This window comes from Lichenostomus cassidix, chromosome 19 (assembly GCF_008360975.1).
Source record: "Lichenostomus cassidix isolate B80296 chromosome 19, HeHo_3.0, whole genome shotgun sequence".
Lineage (NCBI taxonomy): Eukaryota > Metazoa > Chordata > Aves > Passeriformes > Meliphagidae > Lichenostomus > Lichenostomus cassidix.
The window spans coordinates 9,606,585-9,626,637 of record NC_139499.1 but is presented as its reverse complement, the minus strand read 5'-3'; the positions used below and the strand labels follow the sequence as shown (position 1 = coordinate 9,626,637).

The window sequence follows — 20,053 nt, the reverse complement described above, 5'->3', positions numbered from 1 at the left end:
ATCCATGTGGGGACAACTGCCACTACGAATTAATCTCGGTGGACTTCCCTGCTTTTGGGGACTCCAGTGTGGGCTCTGGTGGGGTGGGGAAGGACTTGGCAGCCTGGTGAACACATCCAGCTGCTGGGAAGTGTCAGCAGCTTCCAGGTGAGCCTGGAGCATTTGCTGCTACAGAGGGAATGAGGCTGCAAGGAATTCTGCTGGGATCTTCCCCAGCTGGGGTTCAGAGACTCTCTCTTTTCTCCCTCGAAGGGGTTGGGTGCCTGGTTATTGCCTCATCTCCTGCCCAATGAACAGCCAGTACAAGTGGCTGCTTTCCACCTTCAGCAGCTGATGATGACCCTTGCTGGTGCTCTCGTCCTCGTGGTGCCCTGGATGGGTGATGGATGGGATATGGGCTGTGGTGTGAACTCTGCAGCTGCTGCCCTGTCTCACCTGGCAGCAGCTCCTGGATGGAAAGCTCTGCAGTGAGATCTCCAGCTGAATGATCCCAGCTCTGTGGTGAGGGCACATCCAGCCCCTCAGGCACCTGCTGAGAACACACCTGAGCCCTGCTGGGGTTTGGGTGCCCAAATCCTACCTCTCAAAGCCATGGAGGCTGTTAAAGGCATCATCTGCCTGCTGTGGGACACAAACTCCTCCATACCTGCTCCCCTCTTGTGCTGATTTTGCATTCACTTTGCAGCATGTGCCAACTGCTGAGAGGGATTTAAAGAGGTGGAAAGCAGCAGAGGTACCCATGGACAGATCACCACTGCTAAGGGGAGCACTGGATGCTTTCTCTGGGCTGAGAAAGGCTCTTTGGCTCAGTTGTGTGGCACAGTGGGACTCTCACCCATGCTGGGACTGACAGGAGTTGCCCTATGGTGAATGTCATCAGGAAATTGGAGACCAATATTCAGAATTACATTTAATTTAATGTATACCATAATTAAACACCATTTCTTCTGAATCCTTGCTGCTGTGTGGTCTGTGAATTCCACAGTGATCATCTGTGGTGCTTTGGCAGAGGTCAGGCCAAAAGGGACCCAGGCTGGTGATATGTCCCTCCTGCTGTCCCTTGCAATGATCATCTCCATTTAGACCTGCTTAATGGATTAAGCTTTCCCTTGGTTATCCAGCACCAGGTTGAATTGGCCCTGCAGAGGAATGGACAATCCAGTGGGAAGCAGGTGGGAGCAAGGGGCACTAGATGATCTGCTGCAGCTGAGCTGAGGCAATACCTTTTGGGGCTTGGTGTCTGCACCAGCTGTAAGAGAGTCACAGGCTGAAGGGATGGAGCTTGGGGTATGAAGAACCCTTTGTGAAGTGGTCCAGGGTCAGTGCTGCTCTCCAGACAGCTCTGCAGAGAATGTAAGTAAAAACCTTGGGAAAAGGAGGCTTTGAGAATTGACCCCACCAGAAAGGGAGCTGGTGAAGGAAGAGGGGATTGAGCCAAAAAGAAAAGGGGGAAAAAGGGCATAGGATACATCCAAATGAAGACACAGATGGAGCAGGTGACTCCCATGGAGCAGAGTGGGATGGAGCAGACAGAAGAAAGTCAATAATGTGAGTAGAACAAATATAATAACAGATGGTACTTTCCCCAGAGGTGTGAGTTTATGAAGTTGCTGAATAGTGTGTCATATGCTGTCACTTCCCATCCCCGGGCAGCAGCATCTGGGAAGGGGGAAAGCAGAATGGGTTGCTAAGGATGTTATGGGTGCTACACATACCTTTGTGGGGAGAAAGCTTCTGCTGATTTTGAGTTAACCTCTGGCTGAGGATACCTTTCTGGATGGTAAATACCACCCAAAACTTCTCACAGCAGCCTCTGCAGCAGCTGGGCTGGGGCTGGGACTGTCCCTGGCCAGACCTCACCTTGCTTGGAGAAGCCCTGGGTGGGGTGTTTGCTCCCCCAGATGCCCTGACTGCCTCATTAAATTGCTGGAAAATGCGATGTCATGTCAAATGAAACTCCTGGAAGATACTTTTTTTCCTCCTGTTGCTGTCAGGCACGTGGTGTTTGTGTGTGATGCACTTGTTATGGAGCAAAGCAACCAGCAGAACCATGACAAAGTTCATTTATGACCAATTCAGTTTTACTGGGCTGAGTGATTATTTTACAGTTCAAAGCTGCTTGTAAGGGAATTCCTTGCACGTGAGGATCCACAGGTGCCACGAGGCTTTAGCAGTGTCTCTTCATGTGAACTGCAGCCTCCTTCACAGCAGGGCATGGATGAGGCTGCAAGCACTGCTTAGGAAGCCCCGAGGCGTCTCTGTGAAGGAGCTGATGTTCTGCTGGCCATGAAAACATAGGATCAGCCTCTCCAGGGACACCAAAAAGTAACCAAGCAATTTCAGTGACTAAAAACGTCTCAGAGTGCATGCAGTAAGGTGCAGTTGCACAAGAGCACCAGCTCCTTTCCAGACTCGTTCTGCCAGTCCAGCCAGATGGCCGGATCTGCAGGAGCCAGCAGGGAATGTCAGCAGGAAAGCCAGCAGCAGCAGCAGCACTGTGGGGCTGTGCTCCCCACGGGAGCAGCCTGCACACATCTGCCCTGTGCTCCTGGTGCTGCCGGGACAGGTGACAAGGGACAGCACTGTCATTCCCTGCGGACTGCAAACAGATCTGCCCTGGAAGCCTCGGAGGTTTGGCCGGGCTGGCGGTGGGGTGTGAGGAGCAGACGGAGGAATGCAGAGTGCTTGCCTGGCGAGGCAGGGCTGTTGGCAGGCAGTGCCAGCTCCCCGCTGTGGCGTGCCAGCGGGCAGGGACACGGAGCCACGGCAGTCCCTGTGCCAGGCGCTGTGGCGCTGAGCCCATCTGACCCTCGCTGTCCGTGATGTGCTCGCAGCAGATCTTCACCAGCCCGTGAAGAGGTTCAGTAGGGGCAGAGAGGTGAGTCAGGAACAGCAGAATGGCTCTGTCACAGTTTGCTGTCCTGAACCAATGCACCCAAACACTTCAAAACGCACCCAGCATCCAGAGAAAATCTCTCTGCCTGCTCCAGTGCATCTCTGATTGTTCCTGCACCTCCTGCCATGGCCTGGCCTCCCCCCAGCAGCCGAGGGACCATTTAATCCTGGAGGATCCCTTTTCCCTGCTGCTGGTGATGGAATGGGTCCTGCTGCAGCCCCGAGGCAAAGGAGCAGCATGAGCTGCACAATGTGAGCCACCAGCAGGGAAAGGTCTCTGAGCCCCTGGACTTTATTTCTCTGACACAGGGATAAAACTTGGAAGTGAAAAAACTCAAATGTGCCCTAGAGTTGTCCTGTTCCAGTGTAGGTGTAATGCAGAGTCCCACAAAACCTGAGCCTCAAGTGTTTTACGCTGTTTTCTAATTCAAGGGACTTAGATTTTACTTTTCTACTCAGCAAAACTAATTCTTTTCTCTCTGTAATTAATATGGTGCTCAAATGGATTCTTAATTACAGATAAATCACAAATCTACACACTCGACTGTTATGCTTTTCAAGTAATAAAACAGATCATTTGTCTTCCTCAGATGAACAGAGCCCAACCAGCACACCATTTCCCCCTTTATGAAGAATTCATTTGCCTTAGAAAGAAAGCCTTTAAAAAAACATTGCAAGGATTTCTTGAATAGGGGATCAAAGCTCCCACACTGCTGGAAACCATTTTTTGCTAAATAAGATGTGAGTAAAGGGGAAAAAAGTAAAAGTTTTTTGGCAGTGGTTGGGATTACAACACCCTTGGGAGGGACGAGGATGTGGGGTCAAGAAGTGGTGACCAGGTTAGCAACACAGGGAACAGAAGGGGAGGACAAAGGAACAGAAAGTGGAAATGGACAGCTGAATGAGGACGCATGTTTCTTTGCTGCAAGAGAATGGATGCTACATCAATTCATACTGAGAGCTAAAGGCTGAGGGCCTGTTAATGGATTGGGGGACACAGCAGGGATCAGAGGTCACGAGAGTGCTCCGAGGGCTAATTGACTGTTATGTGCATATTAGTGATGATGATGATGTAGCAGGAGGGCAGGGCTGGGGGGCACTTGTGCAACAGTCCCACTGTCCTGGAATTCCTGCCTCACACCTGTGCAACAAATGGACACACAGAAAATACCATCTGAGCTGGATTTCTCCAGGAGCCCATGGCTGCAGGTAAGGAACTCAGACCTGGATGGGCATGTGATGGAATAAATGTCATCTTCTGGGGTTTTATCTCAGCTCCACACCTCAAGCACTGCCCAGTGAGCTGCCCAGTGACACACCTCAGCTGAGCTGCTCTGCAGCACCGCAGAGATCCCTGAGCCCTGGAGGGATGGATGAATGGATGGATGGATGGATGGATGGATGGGGCTGTGTCAGGTCAGCAGTGCACCCTGCTATCTCTACCCACAGGTACCTGCAGGGACTCCCTGCAAGGATAACAAATGGAAGCAGGAGCCTGGGCTCTCCCCCACACCCCAGTCCAGCCCGTGGGCATCCTGCCAGCCTCTCCAGGCAGAACAGGCAGTGCTTCCCTCCTGTGCCATGGCTGTCTCCAGCCCCTGGCAGTGCAGTGCTCCTCAGCACGTACAGCCAGGGCAGGGGGCTCAACGAGAGACACGAGCTGCTGCAATAAATGCTGTTGTCCCCCTGATGTGGCTGTGGCTGGGGGTTGATGCCCCCTCAGCCTGGCACAGGTGGATGTTTCCTGTTTGCTGCCGTGCAGCTGGAGTGGGAACGCCCTGTGAGGAGGCTCTGTGCTTTCCCTGACAGGTTTGGGTCAGTGACAGGGAACAAATCCTTTGTCTTGTGGGGTTTCTGCAGCCTGAGAGTGACCCTTCTCTGCCAGGCTTTCGGTCACCTTGCTCAGAGCAGGAGCAGCAGAGTGATAAGAGCCCCAGTAGATCCAGAGGGTGGTCAGGACTGGAACAGGCTCCCCAGAGAATGGTCATTGCCCCAAGGCTGCCAGGAGCATTTGGACAACACTCCCAGGGATGCACAGGGTGGGATTGTTGGGGTGTCTGTGCAGGGCTGGGAGTTCAACTGGATGACCCTGTGCTTTCTTCCAGCTCAGGATATTCCATGGTTCCTCACTCCTGGCACAGCTCTTTCTGCCCTCGGAAGCAGAGCTCCTCACTCCTGACACAAAGGGGTTTCCCAGCTGACTGATGAAGAGAAAATTCTGTTTCCTCACTCTTGAATCTGCCAACGGCATCCCTTGGTGAGTGATGGATATTGGAGATGATTTATAGTTCTTTGTTACACAAATGCCTCCACATTCTTCCCCATCCTCTCGCAGCAACCATTAGTCACTGCTCTCCACAGAAAAGTAGGAGCCTCAGCCTGGGAACTGCAAGAAGGATGTGGAGTTGAGTCTTTATTCGCTGTAAATACACCACTGGGGTCACAAAAAAGGGAATTGTCACTGTTTTGGTGCTCTGCACCCGAGTTCCTGGGTCTGCTGCCACCCATTTGCTGGGAAGTTAAAAGTTTGGCAAAGAAAAAGTGCTATAAATCAGGCAGAGAAGGGCGGAGGGGAGGATCAGGTTTACCCAATTTTTCATCTCAGGGTTTGTTATTAAAGTAGTGAATGTTACAGGAGGAACAGACATGGCATCTATGTCTTAGAGCTCTTGGATTTCAGCAATGTAAACCTTTAGCCTTTGAGGCTTTTATTACATTAAATAGTTTTTGTTGCTGTTAATTGGATTTATGTTTGTTTTCCTTGAAGAACAACCAGGAAAAATCTGTATCGTTTGATCTGATAGAGAGTACTGGATTTACCTGCACTATTGGATCTCACAGCTTATGGTAATGAATAAATACATTAATTAAATAAATTCTGATCTTAATCTGGGCAAACTTTCTCGAATGCCCCGAGGAGCTCAGCCAGTTGCTGGGTTGCTCCTGCCATGGCCTCAAGCATTTCTTTCTTAAGGCACACGTGTGAGGATTGTATTAGTGTAAATCAAGGATTAAGCACAGTGGTTGTGCACAGGGCAGCAACAACATCCTCCTGTCCGTTCTCTTGCAGACTCCAGGACTGCAAGGGAGTCTGGAAGGGAGTGAAAAGGAAGATGTTGGAAGAGCTTTAAGGTGTTGCAGTCTCCCCCATGATACTGAGTTCTGTATTTTTAATTTTTTTTTTTTTTTTTTTTTTATATCAGGGGGGAGACTGCAACAGTAAGGGAGCAAATGGAGGCACACACCGCCCCACGGGGCGAAGGAATCCTCCCGCGCTCCCCTCGTCTGTCGCGACATGTCGCCGCAGCATCTCCCGCGGCCTAGGCCAGCCTGACCGCGCCGTTGCCACGGCAACGCGTCGCCATGACACCAGCGCGGGGTTGCCATGGTAACCCGCCGCTCCACGCCGGAAGTGCTCTCCATTTCCGGCGGCGCGGGGCACGCTGGGAGCGCGGCAGCATGGAGACCCAGGAGCTGTTCCGGAGCTTGGGTGCAGGAGCTCGCTTCGACGTGCGGCGCTTCGGGCTGGACGCGCGGCGATTCGGGGTGCGGGGACAGCGACAGGAGCCTGGGGAGGGCTCGGGGACCGGCGCGGTTCAGCCTCCGGAGCCCCCTGGCTTCCACCCGCGGCTCCCTGGCCGTGGCGTCTCACCTTTCCCTGCTCTCCCGCAGGTGGTTAAAGGGAACCGCGGCAGCGCCTCGCTGGAGAGCCTCGACTTCTTCGGGAGCAAGGAGGGAGCCCCTCAGGGCTCTGCCGAGGAGAGCTGGGAGCTCGCCGGGGCTGAAGAGGAGGTGAAGCAGCAGAAGGATGGAGCAGATGGAGAGGTGGCAGGGAAGAGGAAAAGAGCGGCGGAAAGCAGTGAAGGGAAAAGAAAGAAGAAAAAGACACGAGGTATTTGTATACACACATATATCCCTGGCAGGATCATAGAATCCCAGACTGGTTTGGGTTAGGAGGGATCTTAAAGCTCGTCCAGTTCTATCCCTCTGTGATGGGCAGGGACACCTTCCATTAGACAAGTTTTTTTGTCTAATTATTTATTAAAATAAATAATTTTTGTCTGCATTTTACTAATAGATTTTCAATTTGTTTGAAACTTCCAGGAGCAGCATCAATGCCAGAGCTTTCAGAAAACAATGGAATTAAGTGGATGTCCTCTCTGGAAGCAAAATTTGAAGATGCCAAAGACAAAAAACCTACTGCAGAGAAGCTTGAACGCTTGAGGAGGGAAAAGGTGAGAGCAGGGAATGCTGATGCAGCAACAGATTCCTGGTGTTGTGTGGGTGTTTGATCTGAAAACTGAGATTTATAGTTACTCCTCTTGTGAGGAGGGTGACTGAGTGTGGGGGAAAGAAGCAGGAGATGAATTCATACATGGTTTTATGGTGTCGAGTTAAAAAAGAGGAGTTTGTCTTTTGCCTTGTAGGTAAATCGCTTCAGGAATCAGCACAGGATCAACGTTCAGGGAACAGATCTCCCTGACCCCATTGCCACCTTTGAGCAGCTTCAAAAGGAGTACAAGGTCCACCCTAAAATCATGGAGAATATCCAAGCTGCAGGCTTCCATGTCCCAACACCCATCCAGATGCAGGCAATTCCCGTCATGCTGCATGTAAGTTCTCTGGGATTTCAGGGCTCCTGGCAAAATTTGGGGCCATGGCTGTGTTTGTGGCAGTTTTAAAGATAGATATTTGTAGCAGAGTTGAAAGCTTGGCCATTACAATTTTCCTCATCCTAAGGTATTATGGGTCAGTTTGCAGCATTGGTATTTACAGGAATGGGATTTTTACTCTTTTTTTTTTTTTTTCCTACTGGAATATAAGACTTTGTTTTTTTTTACAGGGTCGTGAGCTTCTGGCTTCAGCTCCTACTGGGTCTGGAAAAACACTGGCATTTTGTATCCCTCTCTTAACACATCTGAAACAGCCCAGGAACAAAGGATTCAGGGCTCTGATCATATCACCTACCCGAGAACTTGCCAGCCAGGTGTGTGTTGAGGGAATCTCTCATTGATGTAGTTCAGTGTTTTCACTCTGAATCAGCAAAATAGCAGCTTAGTAAATATTTTTTTACTTTATTGCTTTCACATATCAGAAAAAGCTGATTTAAATGTTTCTTTTAAGTCTTTGGACTTCTGTGAAGTGGGTACATATCTATTATCTGAGCCTAATCTAAATGATTAGATTAGAGGCTCGAGATTCTTTTGATCATATTTTAAACTGCCCAATGCTCAGGTGCTCTTAAAACCTCCTTTCCTACTTGAGATTGCTACGAGAGGTTTATCTGTTTGTCCCAAACACAGAATTTCAAGGAATGACTTTATAACAAAGCTGTGTTATTAAACTGAAATAAAAGTGATTACTGGGCAGTTTTTATTGGTGTGAGAGCTCATCAGCTCAGTTTGAAAATCCAACCTCTGCTGCCTTTTCAGACCCACCGGGAGCTGGTGAAGCTGGCAGAGGGCACAGGCTTCAGAATCCACATGATCCACAAGGCAGCTGAGGCAGCCAAGAAGTTTGGGCCCAAGTCTTCTAAGAAATTTGGTAATTGTTTTAACGACTGATGTGCTCCTAAAATTTTTAAAAATGTCACTGACTTTTCTCTGGGCTGTGTGGTTTTGAAGAGATGGCTAATGCCACTCAAGGTGTGCAGTCTGCTGTGCAGAGCTCAGAAAGTGGCAGGGAAGAAATGGGAAGTGAGCCTGACATGGATTCTGTTAAATTGTACCTCTGGCAGAGTGGATTGGAGCTGGTGTTTCTCAGGGCTCTGTTTGTCAGGTTTATTTTGTGTCTTTTTTTGACATTCTGCTTTTTTTCTTTTCTTCTAATAGATATACTGGTTACTACTCCCAACAGACTCATCTATTTGCTGAAAGAAGATCCTCCAGCAATAGACTTGAGCAGGTAGGAGAGTGTTTCAAATGTGCTTTGCCACTCCAAAGTGGCACTTCTGCCCCAGTGGCTCTCCTGAAAAGCAAACCTCCTGTTCTAGTGTGGAGTGGCTGGTGGTGGATGAGTCGGACAAGCTGTTTGAGGATGGGAAGTCAGGATTTCGGGACCAGCTGGCTTCCATCTTCCTGGCATGCACCTCCCACCTGGTCAGGAGGGCTTTGTTCAGTGCTACCTTTGCCCATGACGTGGAGGAGTGGTGCAAGCTCAACCTGGACAGCGTTGTCCTGGTGTCTGTTGGAGCAAGGTAGGTGTTTTCCAGGGTTTTTTATTTCCTGGGAGGTTGTTTTCTTTGCATCATCAGCCTGCTTGGTTTTATGGCTGTTGTTAGTCATTGCACTGCAGGTTGTTTGTCTCCAGAAAAAATTGTGTAGGCACATAGATCTTTCTCGTGCATTGAATAAAGTGCTCTTTTCCTTTGCCAATTACTTTATCATCAAATAAACATTAATCTTGGGAGTGTGCACTGGTGAAGTAAGTTTTGTTGTGCAGAATTTCTCAGTCACCAGGTAATATTTTTATGGGGCTTATATTCTACATATTTATTAACATATATATATTTGTTAATGTATATAAAAACCACTAAAGTCTTTCTGTTGGATTTCTGGTTTCAGAAACTCTGCAGCAGAGACAGTAGAACAAGAGCTGCTGTTTGTTGGATCTGAGACAGGAAAACTAACAGCAATGAGAGAGCTTGTTAAAAAGGTATTTTGGAGAGACTGAGCTGTGTTCTGTCAGACTCCCAATTTCTCAGGGCAAACACTTCTCTGAGACACACATTAAACCATTGCCCAAATCTGCTGTGTCTCAGTTTCTGCAAGGAAAAGGACTTTTGAACCTGAGATAAACTTACTCTTTGGCAGGGTTTTGCTCCTCCAGTCCTTGTTTTTGTCCAGTCTATTGAGAGGGCTAAAGAGCTTTTCCATGAGCTCATTTATGAAGGCATCAATGTGGATGTCATCCATGCAGACAAGACTCAGCAACAGGTAGGAGGATTTAATTTCTTTTCAGGAAATACTTTAGAAAGAAAGGTAAAAGCAAAAATGTTGGAATGTAACTCCAGATAACCTGTCAGCAAATTCCTGCAGGTTTTTGTTCAGAGGTTTAGTTTTATTCTTTAACAACGTGACAACTTTAAGGAAACATTTCACCTCCTTTCTCAAATTGTTATTTGGGCTGTTTCCAAATATCTTTCCTGTTCTTTTCTTAGAGAGATAAAGTGGTGCAGAGTTTCAGAGCTGGAAAGATCTGGGTGCTCATCTGCTCAGCACTACTGGCTCGAGGGATTGACTTCAAAGGTGTGAATATGGTCATCAATTACGATTTGCCAACGAGTGCAGTGGAATACATCCACAGGATAGGTGAGGGATGGCTCACAAATCACCTCCTTTTCCCCATTTCTGAGGTCTTTAATGTGGATGCTCTTGTTTTTGTCAGTATTCTGTGAACCTTATTGAGATGTTTCAGATATAGCTGTGCTTTCATTCAATAGGAACAATGTTAGGGGATTGGCTGCTTGGTATATCCTTAGTCTGTGAACATGCATCAGGAGGCTGGGGCTGTGAGGAGGAATAAAGGGAGATGTTTGAAGTAAAATCTCTATTTTTTGCAAAATTTGTGGTTGACAGGTCGTACTGGAAGAGCAGGACACAGAGGAAAGGCAGTCACTTTCTTTACAGAAGATGATAAACCTTTATTACGGAGGTAATATGTCTTTATTAATAATGTCTTTATTTCTTGTTTTAAAAAAATCACAACAAAAGACCACCAACAAACCATCCAGTTTGTTTGTGGGGTTTGCTGTTTTCCACAGAAAATGTTTATTACTTGTCCAGGCACTGAAGTTGATCTCTTCCTTTCTCTCCTTTCCAGTATTGCCAACGTTATCCAGCGAGCTGGCTGTCCTGTGCCAGAGTACATAAAACATTTGCCCAGACTGCAAAGGTATGTCCATTTGAGCAGTTTACCAGTTTTTCAATTAGTGCTTAATAACTTTCAGTGGTTTGCAGAACTAGAAACCCTAGTAATTTAATCTTTCTTCACTAAATGTTGTTCTCAGCAAACAAAAAAAGAAATTCATTAAGAAGCCTTTGACAAGAGAATCCATTTGTACCACCCCGAAGTGCTTCTTGAAGAAAGGCAAAATTAAAATGTAAGTACATTTTTCTGAAGAGGAGGTAAGAGATGCTGTTTATCCAGAAATGCCCCAGAAAATTTAACTTCTTTGGATGAGTGTTGACACTGACAACGCTTTGCCTTGTGTGATGCCATGTGTTTAAGCCACTGGTTATGTTCAGCTGTCTTGATCTCCAATGTGTTTCTTGTAGGAAAACTACAAAGGAAAATGTTACGGAAAAGAAAAAAAGTAAAGAAGACAAAAAGGACAGCAAATTACAGACTGTTTCAGAAAGCTGAATTCAGACTGGTGAGCTGGGGCTGACACTTCTGTCTGGGCTGGAACAGAAGAATGAAGATGGCAGCGATGGTGAAGGGAGAAAAACATTTCTCATGTTCCCTTTGGGGTGAGGGTGAAGGTTTACGTGCTAGAAAGTCTCTGCTGCAGTGCCAGGAGAGAATTCCTGGATGCTTCTCATAGAAGCTGGAGCATGTGCACTGAATGCCATGTGGTTCTGAGAGGAGTTCAAAACCAGCATCACTCTCTGTTACTTTCACAGTTTTGCATTGCTCCTTGAAAATACTGTCTGTGTTCAGACTGCCCCTAATACATCTGTCAGACACTTTCAGGGGATTCAGAGACAAAAAACACGCAGATCTTTTTATGTGACAAATATTACATATAGCATTTATAAATGCAGCTGTCAGAGACTTCCCTAGACACTTCAAAAAAGCCAAAACAAAGCCACTTCTATGTGAAGGTAAAGCCTTGCTCTTCCTATTGCTTTTCTTCTGTCAAATCATTTTGAAATAACTAATACTTGACCTGTCCAGTAATTTTGTACTGTTTTATAGTTGAACCTGCAACCAGAATAAACAAGGTCACAAGATGCTAATGCAGATGCCCTCCTGGCTGTGCAGCCTCAGTGGAACAAGTCTGCAGGCAAAAACCACCCAGCTCTCTGTATTTTCCCTCTCTCCATCTGCCCAGCGAGTTCTCAGCCCACCCTGGCTGTGTCAGAATTCCGGTCAGGCAGGAATTGCTTCTCCTTTGCAACTATAATCCTTTAAGGAAGAATTCCTGGACTGGATTGTCTCGGTTTAATCCAGTTTGAATGGGGCAGCCACAGCTTCTCTGGGCAGCCTTTGCCAGGACTTCACCACCCTGCCAGGGAAGAATTTCTTCCAATATCCATCTGTTCCTGCCCTGGGTCAGTGGGAATCCATTCCCTGTCGCTGCAGGCTCTGGTGACATGTCCCCAGCGCACCCCTGCGGGAGGTCGGGCGGAAGGATGGCACATGTTTCCCTTTTTACGGGAAAGTGGGTGGTTTGGGTGCAGGAAACCGGCACTCCTGGGGAGAAGCCGGAGCCGCTCATCCCTCCGGGCCGGTGCGGGGAACCGCGGGGTGTGTGCGAGCCGAGGAGCCCTGCGCTGGGTGGGTGTGGAGCGGAGGGATTGAGGAGCTGTGAAACTGACAGCCCGCGGGGTTTAAGGTCCGCGGGGCAGAGGAACTGTGGGGCTGTGGAGCTGAGGAACCGAGGGGCTGTGGAGCGGAGAGACCGAGGGGCTGTGGAGCTGTAGAGCGGAGGAACCGAGGGGCTGTGGGGCTGTCGGGCTGTGGAGCAGAGGAACGGAGGGCTTGTGAGGCTGTTGGGCTGTGGAGCTGTCGGGCTGTGGAGCTGTCGGAACCGAGGGCTGTGCGGCTCTGGGGCTGTGGAGCGGAGGAACCGAGAGCCGTGGAGCTGTCGGGCTGCGGGGCAGAGGAACCGAGGGCCGTGGAGCTGCAGGGCTGTACCCCGGAGGAACGGAGGGGCTGTGCGGCTGTGGAGCTGTCGGGCTGCGGAGCAGAGAATAGAGGGCCGTGGAGCTGCAGGGCTGTACCCCGGAGGAACCAGGGCCGTGGAGCGGCGGGCCCGTGGGCGGTGCTTGCCCGGGCCGGCCCCGGAAGCTGCCGCCGCCGCTCGGCTGACAGACGGCGGGGCCGAGCGCGAAGATGGCGCTGCGGCCCGGGCCCGGCGCGGGGGGCACCGGCGGGGCGGGCGGCGGAGCGGCTGGGGCCGCCAGGTCGGTGGTGCCGGGGGACAGCGGGCTAGGGGCTGCGGGGAGCAAGGGGCCAGTGGGGAGGCGGTGATTAGAGGGGCAGAGATGGCGGGAGGTGGGGGCGATGGGCGGGCTGGGCTGGGGCTCGGGGCGCGGGGGGTGTGAGGGCAGAGCGCTCGGGGGGTTTCTGAGGGGCTGCGGGGGTCCCAGGCTGGGTATCTGGGGTGTCAGGTGTGGTACGGGGGGTGCCGGGTGCGATGTGGGGGTCGCAGGTGTGGCACAGGGGCTCTCAGGTGAGGTGCGGGGGTCCCAGTGAGGTCCGTGGGCTCTCAGGTGAGCTTTGTGGGGTCCCGGGTGGGCTGTGTGGATCCCGAGTGGAGTCCCTATAGTCCTGGATGGAGCATCAGGGTGCCAGCAGGATGTGCTGGGGTCCTGGCTGGAATCCGTGTGGTCCTGAGTGGGGCAGGGGGTCCCAGGTGTGTTGTGGGCAATGCAGCTACTGTAGCTCTACGTTTTGCTGAGATTTATTCACATTTTGGCTGGTCCCCCCCGCTGTGTCCAGATCGGTCAGTTGCACCCCGCTTGCCATCAGGCTGCACAGCTGTAATCTCAGCTATCGGGGTGGGAATGAGCTGAGGATCTGCCTGCCCTGCTCAGTGTCACCAGCGATACATGTCCTGTCACCGCCAGCCAGCTCTGTTCATGCTCCTGGGACACAGCATCCCTGGGGAGTTCCCTTTCCCTGCTGTCTCACAAAGGGCACCTTGGCCACAAGGAATCCTCTCAGCAAGAAAACCCAGTGTTAGAAGAGATGTCATTGTGTTTCAGGAAAGGTTGGGGAACTGGATTTCACCACCTTTGAAAGCTCTAGTAATGTTTTTTCAACGTAGGCTCTTGTGTGCTATTTATCTCTTGTCCTACTTCTAGGGAGGCTGAGGAAATTTGGCATTTGACAATTAAATCCATTGAGTTGGCTTGGATATCCAAAGCCCACGGTTTTGTCGGGGTTATTGGGGATGTTGTCAGTGAAATAAAGATTCTGAAAAATAAAATGATTTAAAAATCACCATTTCCCATTGATAGTATTTTGGTTTCTTTGAGGACAAACTCTGGAGGTAGAGGAAAAGTTCTGTTCTATGTGTGGGTTCTTTGCCTTGTCTCACTTAAATTTTTATGCATTTCTGCCATTCAAAAATACTCTGACAGTCTGTTGCAGCGATAGAGTTGTAGTGCTTGGGAATTAAGGGGTTTAAAAATCCACTTGTAGATGGGAAAGTGTTGTGTGTGGTTTGGAGCTGTTACAGTGAAGTTCAATTCAGAAAAGGAGTTGCTTCTCCCCACGCTGCTGCGTTTTGCCTGAAGCTGTTGCTTGGTTGGTTTTGGGCTTCTTGGTGTTTTTTGGGTTTTTTTTAAGCTCCATATTTTAAATGCTCATTTAGTAGGAATACACAGATTTACAGCAGTGCTTTAAGAGGTGTGTTGTAGGATGATCACTTTGTTCCCTTCTCTTTCCTGTACCTGTGCAGTGTATCCCAAGCTGGTCTTACACAGGATCATCCCTTTGCTGTTCTCTCAGCCCTGAGAACCAGCTGCTTTCCCTGATTGCTCTGGGCATTTTTGCATCTCCAAAAGAGTAGCTCAGCAGTGAATTCCCATTGCTGGAATGAGGCTGGGATGGTTTGTGGCCGTGCCAGTGTGGCTGGTGTTGGCAGTGGCACAGCTGAATCCTGGAGTGAATCCGCGGTGAATCCAAGCTGTGCTGCTGGAGCTCGCTTTGCTGCTTTGGTCTAGCTCATCTTCCACTGCCCTCTAATTAGCTGAGGGGTTTTTTTTGATTGTTTCTTTTTATTTTTTCAACAGGGACTTATAAATAAACCAGGAGCTCTGTGGAAAGGGATAAATATTTAATAGTTTGGCCTTTGCTTGCTTCCAATGAGCAGTGGTACCTCCCAATGCTTGTTCAATTTACATTGTATTTGCTGGGTTGGAGAATTCTTGTTGACCAGGTTCTCCAGCAAGAAGGGAAAACCTGAATTCCCCAACAAGAAGGGAAGAACACTTCTCCATACTCGTGAGCTTTTCAAAAATTACATTTAATATCTCATCATTCTGACTAAACTAAGCCTATCTTCACATTCTTGATATCGCATGCCAAGAAGTGGATTAAAATGACTGAATTGGTTTAGTTATGGTGAGAGCTAAGCCCTGCAGATGTTTGGGGCTGAGGTGCTTCAAAAGGAGAACCCCAAATGGTGGGGATTGAGGATGGCAAGACTGGAGCCACTGGAAACACAGATGTGTGAGAGTTGTGGAAGGGGAAATCAGCACACAGTGGTCAGGGCTGAAGAAGCAGCTTCAGGATGATGAAGATCCTGATTAGAGGATGAAGTGAAGAGCAAATGGGTTGTCTTGGTGACCGTGTGACCTGCTGTCTGTGCAGTGGGGAGGTGCAACTTGCTCCTGGATAAATGCATAATTTAAATTCCTTATTTTATCTTGGTGCTCCTATTACACATCTCTTTTATATTTATAAACCAGGTTGGCTTTCAGGACTTCCTGCAGCCATTTCTGATGGCATTTTCTCTTTCACTCTAAGGCAGTTCCTTTTACATCCACCCTCAGAATTGAACATTGAATATCTATAAGTGTATTTCTCTTCTACAGCACTTTGATGTAATAACTGCCTGGGACACTGAGTGAGGTTCTTGTTTAGGAAATTGCTGCTGACGTGGGTTTCTGCAAGTTGCTTGCAGATGAGAATTTTAAACTAGGTCCTTTTTTGCTGTTTGGCAGCTGTTTGAGAGCGAGGGCTAGCAATTTCCATTAGGATTTTATTGAGATTTTAATGGTTCTTCCTCCAGGTGCACTTGACCCTCAATACGTGAATGAATATTTTCTCCAAGGTGCTATTTTTGTTGTAATTAGATAACTGAGAAAATAAAATCTCCATTATTTTGTGATACTTGATGTTTCAAAAGGGGCAAAAAGTGATGCAGATAGTTTATATTTCTCCAGAAAAACTGTTCCTAAGCAGCTCAGAAGTGCTGCCTGGTACAGTTAATGGTCCTGCTGAGTCAGATATTTACAGGAGGAGATGCTTATTCATTCTGTGCTTAGCCTACACAACAAACTGACCTGTTCCCAACCTGAGTGGGTGCCGAAACTCTCTTGTGGGTGATGTGGATGAGTCAAAGCCATCTCAGGGCTGCTGGGAGGAGAAGATCTATTTTTCCTGGCTCTGCAGCCTGTGACAGCACTGATGGTGCTTTGGGGGATCCCTCTGAGGGATAACATTTTTCCCTGTGATGCGCTAGGGTTCTGAGAGACCTGCAGGAGCAGTGCAAGTACTGAGCAGAAGGTGGGAGGCTCCTGGTGAGGGTGCTGAAGTGGATTTTCCATCATGGATATTTGCACTAAAATGACAGAATTTCACTCTTTTCCTCCTGCAGCTTCATGTTTCCCGTTGCAGGTGGTTTAGGTCCCCCTCAAGGTATGTATCAACTTCACATTTTGAGCACAAACTTCTTTACTTTGTTTAGATAAATTACACCTAAACCACTTCTGCAGTGATGCTCAGAAGTGTGATTATTAAGCTGGTTTTACCCTTGAATTCAGCTCTGCTAAGCTGACTCTTGCCCCTCTTCCTGTGTGTTGTTGAAGCAGCATCACCAGAATCTAGACTAAAGGTCCAGGAAAACTACATCTCCCTTTTTAACCTGAATTTGCCTTTTAGATTCTTGTGTTATTTTGAGTGTGGTATTTCACCTCTCTCTGCTTCATCTCCCAGCTGTGTATACCCATATTGTGTGGGTGTTGCAAGACCTGGTAAATATTTACAAAGCACAGCAAGACCCTGGGACAAGAGTCACAACCTGTGTGGAAAGTATTAATACAATAGGAGAGCCTCAGCCTTAAATTGCCTTTGTTCTCATTCCTGATGCAGGGCTGTTTGTTTAATTAGGGGAAAATATGCAGAGAACTTGTGGGGAAAATGGAGAGTTTTCTCATAAAAATCTCAGGCACTGATTCATGGGTTATTCCTGCCTGTGTCATGCCCTCCTGGAGTGTTTTTGCATAATTATCTCATGGTGTGCTGGTAACGAGTGTGTGTTAGTGTTTGTCTCCCAAGACAGCAAAATGTGAGATAGGAAGATATTGAAACATAATCCACTTGCTTTATTCAGTGAATTAACACTTCCAGCTTGATTCGTCCAATTTTGTTCAAGTTTAACTTTTACTGACAAATATTGTTACCATTCTAACACATGTAGACGGCTAATTAACCTGAAGTGTGCTAATTAACCTACAGGCAAGTTATCCGGCTGGGTCAGAGTGTGAAGTTGCCTTGTGAAAGGTTGACTTTAGTTCCCAGGATTTATTTTCAGAAGCTGCTGGTTTCAAGAGAAATGGGAATTCTCTTCAACCTGGTTAATTAAATCTTTTTAATTGGAAATGACCCTTGCAAAAATCATACGGGAAGAAACCCACAGAGAATCCTTAGGATGGTGAATTCATTAGCTTAGTTACTGAAAAGTCCTATGACATTTTTCCCTGTAGACTGACCAGTGTCTAAACTAAGGAAATTCTGTGGCTGCCTGCAGGGCAGCGAATTTTATTATTTTTATTTTTAAACACTCCAGCACAACTCAGAGTTTTTTACTTTCCTTTGCTGGTTTAGTAAACAAAAAGAATAATTTAATGGAGGAGGCAGGGTTAGGGAAGGGGGTGGGGAAAAAAGCTTTGACATTAACTGGGCACTTACCTCGTTTAATGTTTTCATTGCAGGGATGATTCCTATGCAACAGCAAGGATTTCCAATGGTTCCTGTCATGCAGACCAACATGCCAGGGATGATGGGAATGAATTATGGCTCTCAGATGCCTCCTGGACCCATGGCCATGCAGGTGTGTGGCAATGAAACGTGGAGTGAAATCACAGAATCCCAGAATGGTTTGGGTTGGAAGGGATGTTAAAGCTTATCCAGTCCAACCCCATGCTATGGGCAGGGACACCTTCCACTGTCCCAGGCTGCTCCAAGCCCTGTGCAACCTGGCCTTGAATGCTTCCAGGGGTGGGGCAGCCACAGCTTCCCTCACAGGGAAGAATTTCTGCCCTCCTTCAGGTTCAAGCCATTCCCTGTGTCCTGTCCCTCCATGCCCTTGTGAAAAGTCCCTGTCCAGGACCATGAGATGCCTTGGGCTTGGCTGAGAGGGGACAGCTGGGGCCATGGCTCTCTCACAACTGCAGTGGGGTAAGAGGGTGGAACCTGGCTGTGATAAACTGTGGGGGTGAGTCTGTTGTGGGACATTTATTCTGTAGTATTCCCTTTGAAGATGTTTCTGATGATTTAAAGAATTCTCCAGGTTTCCCAGGGATTTGGATAGAGAGTGGGGGAGTTTGGCACACATTACTCACTGTTGGAGAGATGAGGGTGTAGTGCAAGGACAGCATCAGTAGTATTTAAGGTAACTTAGAGGTTTTAGCCCACTCAAAGGTGTCAGAATGTGAACTTTGATGTCACTGTACATGTTGTGACACCTGAGTGTCATCAGAGCAGCCTGGTCTGAGCAGGGAGGGAAACAACAGCATCAGCCTTGTGTGGAATTGTTCAGAATTCAAAACTCCCATGGTGGATCTCTCCTGTCTTTTGAATTTTCCTTTGTGCTTTTTCTTTTCTTTGGTTTTATGGTGGTGCATCGTGTGCTGTTTAAAATGAGCTGTTTCTGAGCTGCTGAGCTGTGGCTGCAGTCTTTGCAGAACTGTGACCACTTCACTGAATTGTTTCATCCCTGTGCAGCTCAAATGCTGGAATTAATAGAATTAAATTTCTTGAGTGTAGGTGACAAATCATAAACTTTCCTCTTAAATACCTTGTTCTAGGGAGAGGGAATTTCTTCAAGGTGCTGTTTTTTCTCATGTGAGCAATTTTCCCATTTGTCCAACTTCCTGCATTTGTCTCGTTTTTCCTTAAAGTAACTTTGTCTTTAGTGCTGCCGTTGCTAATTGAGGAATAAGGATGAAATATGAGCAGCTAATATTATGTTTTCATTCTTTTAATCTATTGTTTTCTATTTAGCACCATATGTGCTTATGCACAAACTTGCACTTTGCTGAAATTTAATGTTTTTGCATGACTTTTTAACCAAATTGCTGTGTCACAGATTGAATTTATTGTGTTTTGCCATCTCCTTACACTCCCTTCCCTCCCCCACCTGGAATTTATTACGTTATTTTTGTGAAATTTATAGTAGGAAGATGTTTTTATGAGAGCCGCTCTAAAAATAATAAACAACTTTTGTTCTCTTCCTACGTGTTCTGAGACCAAATGCAAAATGAATGGTAAGAAAAGTAAATTATTTTCTGGCTCCTTCTATATTAGGCAGCTTTCCTGCTCTAAATGTCCCAGAATTTATTTCTCAGCAAATGTTTCTGATGGAGTTTATTCAGACAAGGTTCCTCTTGGCTGTTGCCATATACTGTTGGTTTCCTGGATGTGTTTGGGAAATGACTAGACCACATTTTCCAGCATCCATGTGTGTGCCCTCCAGCGGGGAATATAAAAGTATTGTGAAATCACTTAGAATAGGAAACAGAAATTTAAAAAAAAACACGTACTGAGTGGTGTAGGGTGGCTGCAGCCTTCCTGCTCTCGGGGCAGATGGTATGGATTGGAAGGCCTGATTTTTGACAATGACTTCCCAAATGCTGTGAGGAGTGTGATTCCTTGTGGAGAGGAAGAGTGCCATCTACTGCGGGCAGCTGCTCTGCTCAGGCACTGCTCCTCCAGCACTTCCTGATGCTGCCTTTTACGGCATCAACCCACTTGGCATTGCTGCTGGTTTGGCTTTTCCTATGGAAAAAAAATCCCCTGGAGTTGAGAAATGAAACCTGGGAGCTGTGTGGTTTGTTTGGTTGCAGGGTGGCATGGCTTTAGGGCCGATGGCCACGGCTGGAATGCCCTACATGGGACAGGCTCAGTTCCTGGGGATGCGCCCCGCCGCCCCGCAGTACACCCCCGACATGCAGAAGCAGTTTGCAGAGGAGCAGCAGTA

At 47.9% G+C, this 20,053-nt stretch overlaps 2 protein-coding genes across 7 annotated transcripts in view; both read left to right on the top strand.

The window, feature by feature from the left end:
* The first annotated feature begins 6,287 nt into the window (after nt 1-6,287).
* Nucleotides 6,288-11,855, top strand: DDX52 (DExD-box helicase 52). The gene is made up of 15 exons (XM_085078548.1): nt 6,288-6,441; nt 6,568-6,787; nt 7,000-7,130; nt 7,323-7,508; nt 7,739-7,882; nt 8,328-8,439; nt 8,727-8,799; nt 8,888-9,091; nt 9,459-9,549; nt 9,708-9,830; nt 10,055-10,205; nt 10,473-10,548; nt 10,717-10,788; nt 10,904-10,996; nt 11,172-11,855. The coding sequence occupies exons 1-15, from the start codon at nt 6,355-6,357 to the stop codon at nt 11,257-11,259; spliced, it is 1,851 nt and encodes a 616-aa protein (XP_084934674.1). The 5' UTR covers nt 6,288-6,354; the 3' UTR covers nt 11,260-11,855.
* A 1,005-nt stretch (nt 11,856-12,860) lies between these two features.
* Nucleotides 12,861-20,053, top strand: part of SYNRG (synergin gamma) — a 34,212-nt gene continuing 27,019 nt past the window's right edge. For 2 of the 6 annotated variants that reach the window (XM_085078564.1, XM_085078562.1), the window contains exons 1-4: nt 12,862-13,025; nt 16,451-16,491; nt 17,787-17,905; nt 19,920-20,050. In XM_085078564.1, the coding sequence (XP_084934690.1) occupies nt 12,955-13,025; nt 16,451-16,491; nt 17,787-17,905; nt 19,920-20,050 (362 nt within the window). In that variant the 5' untranslated portion in view covers nt 12,862-12,954. Of the gene's footprint in view, nt 13,026-16,450; nt 16,492-17,786; nt 17,906-19,919; nt 20,051-20,053 lie in introns of all 6 variants that reach the window. The other 4 variants (XM_085078568.1, XM_085078565.1, XM_085078563.1 and 1 more) reach the window with 3 other exon arrangements.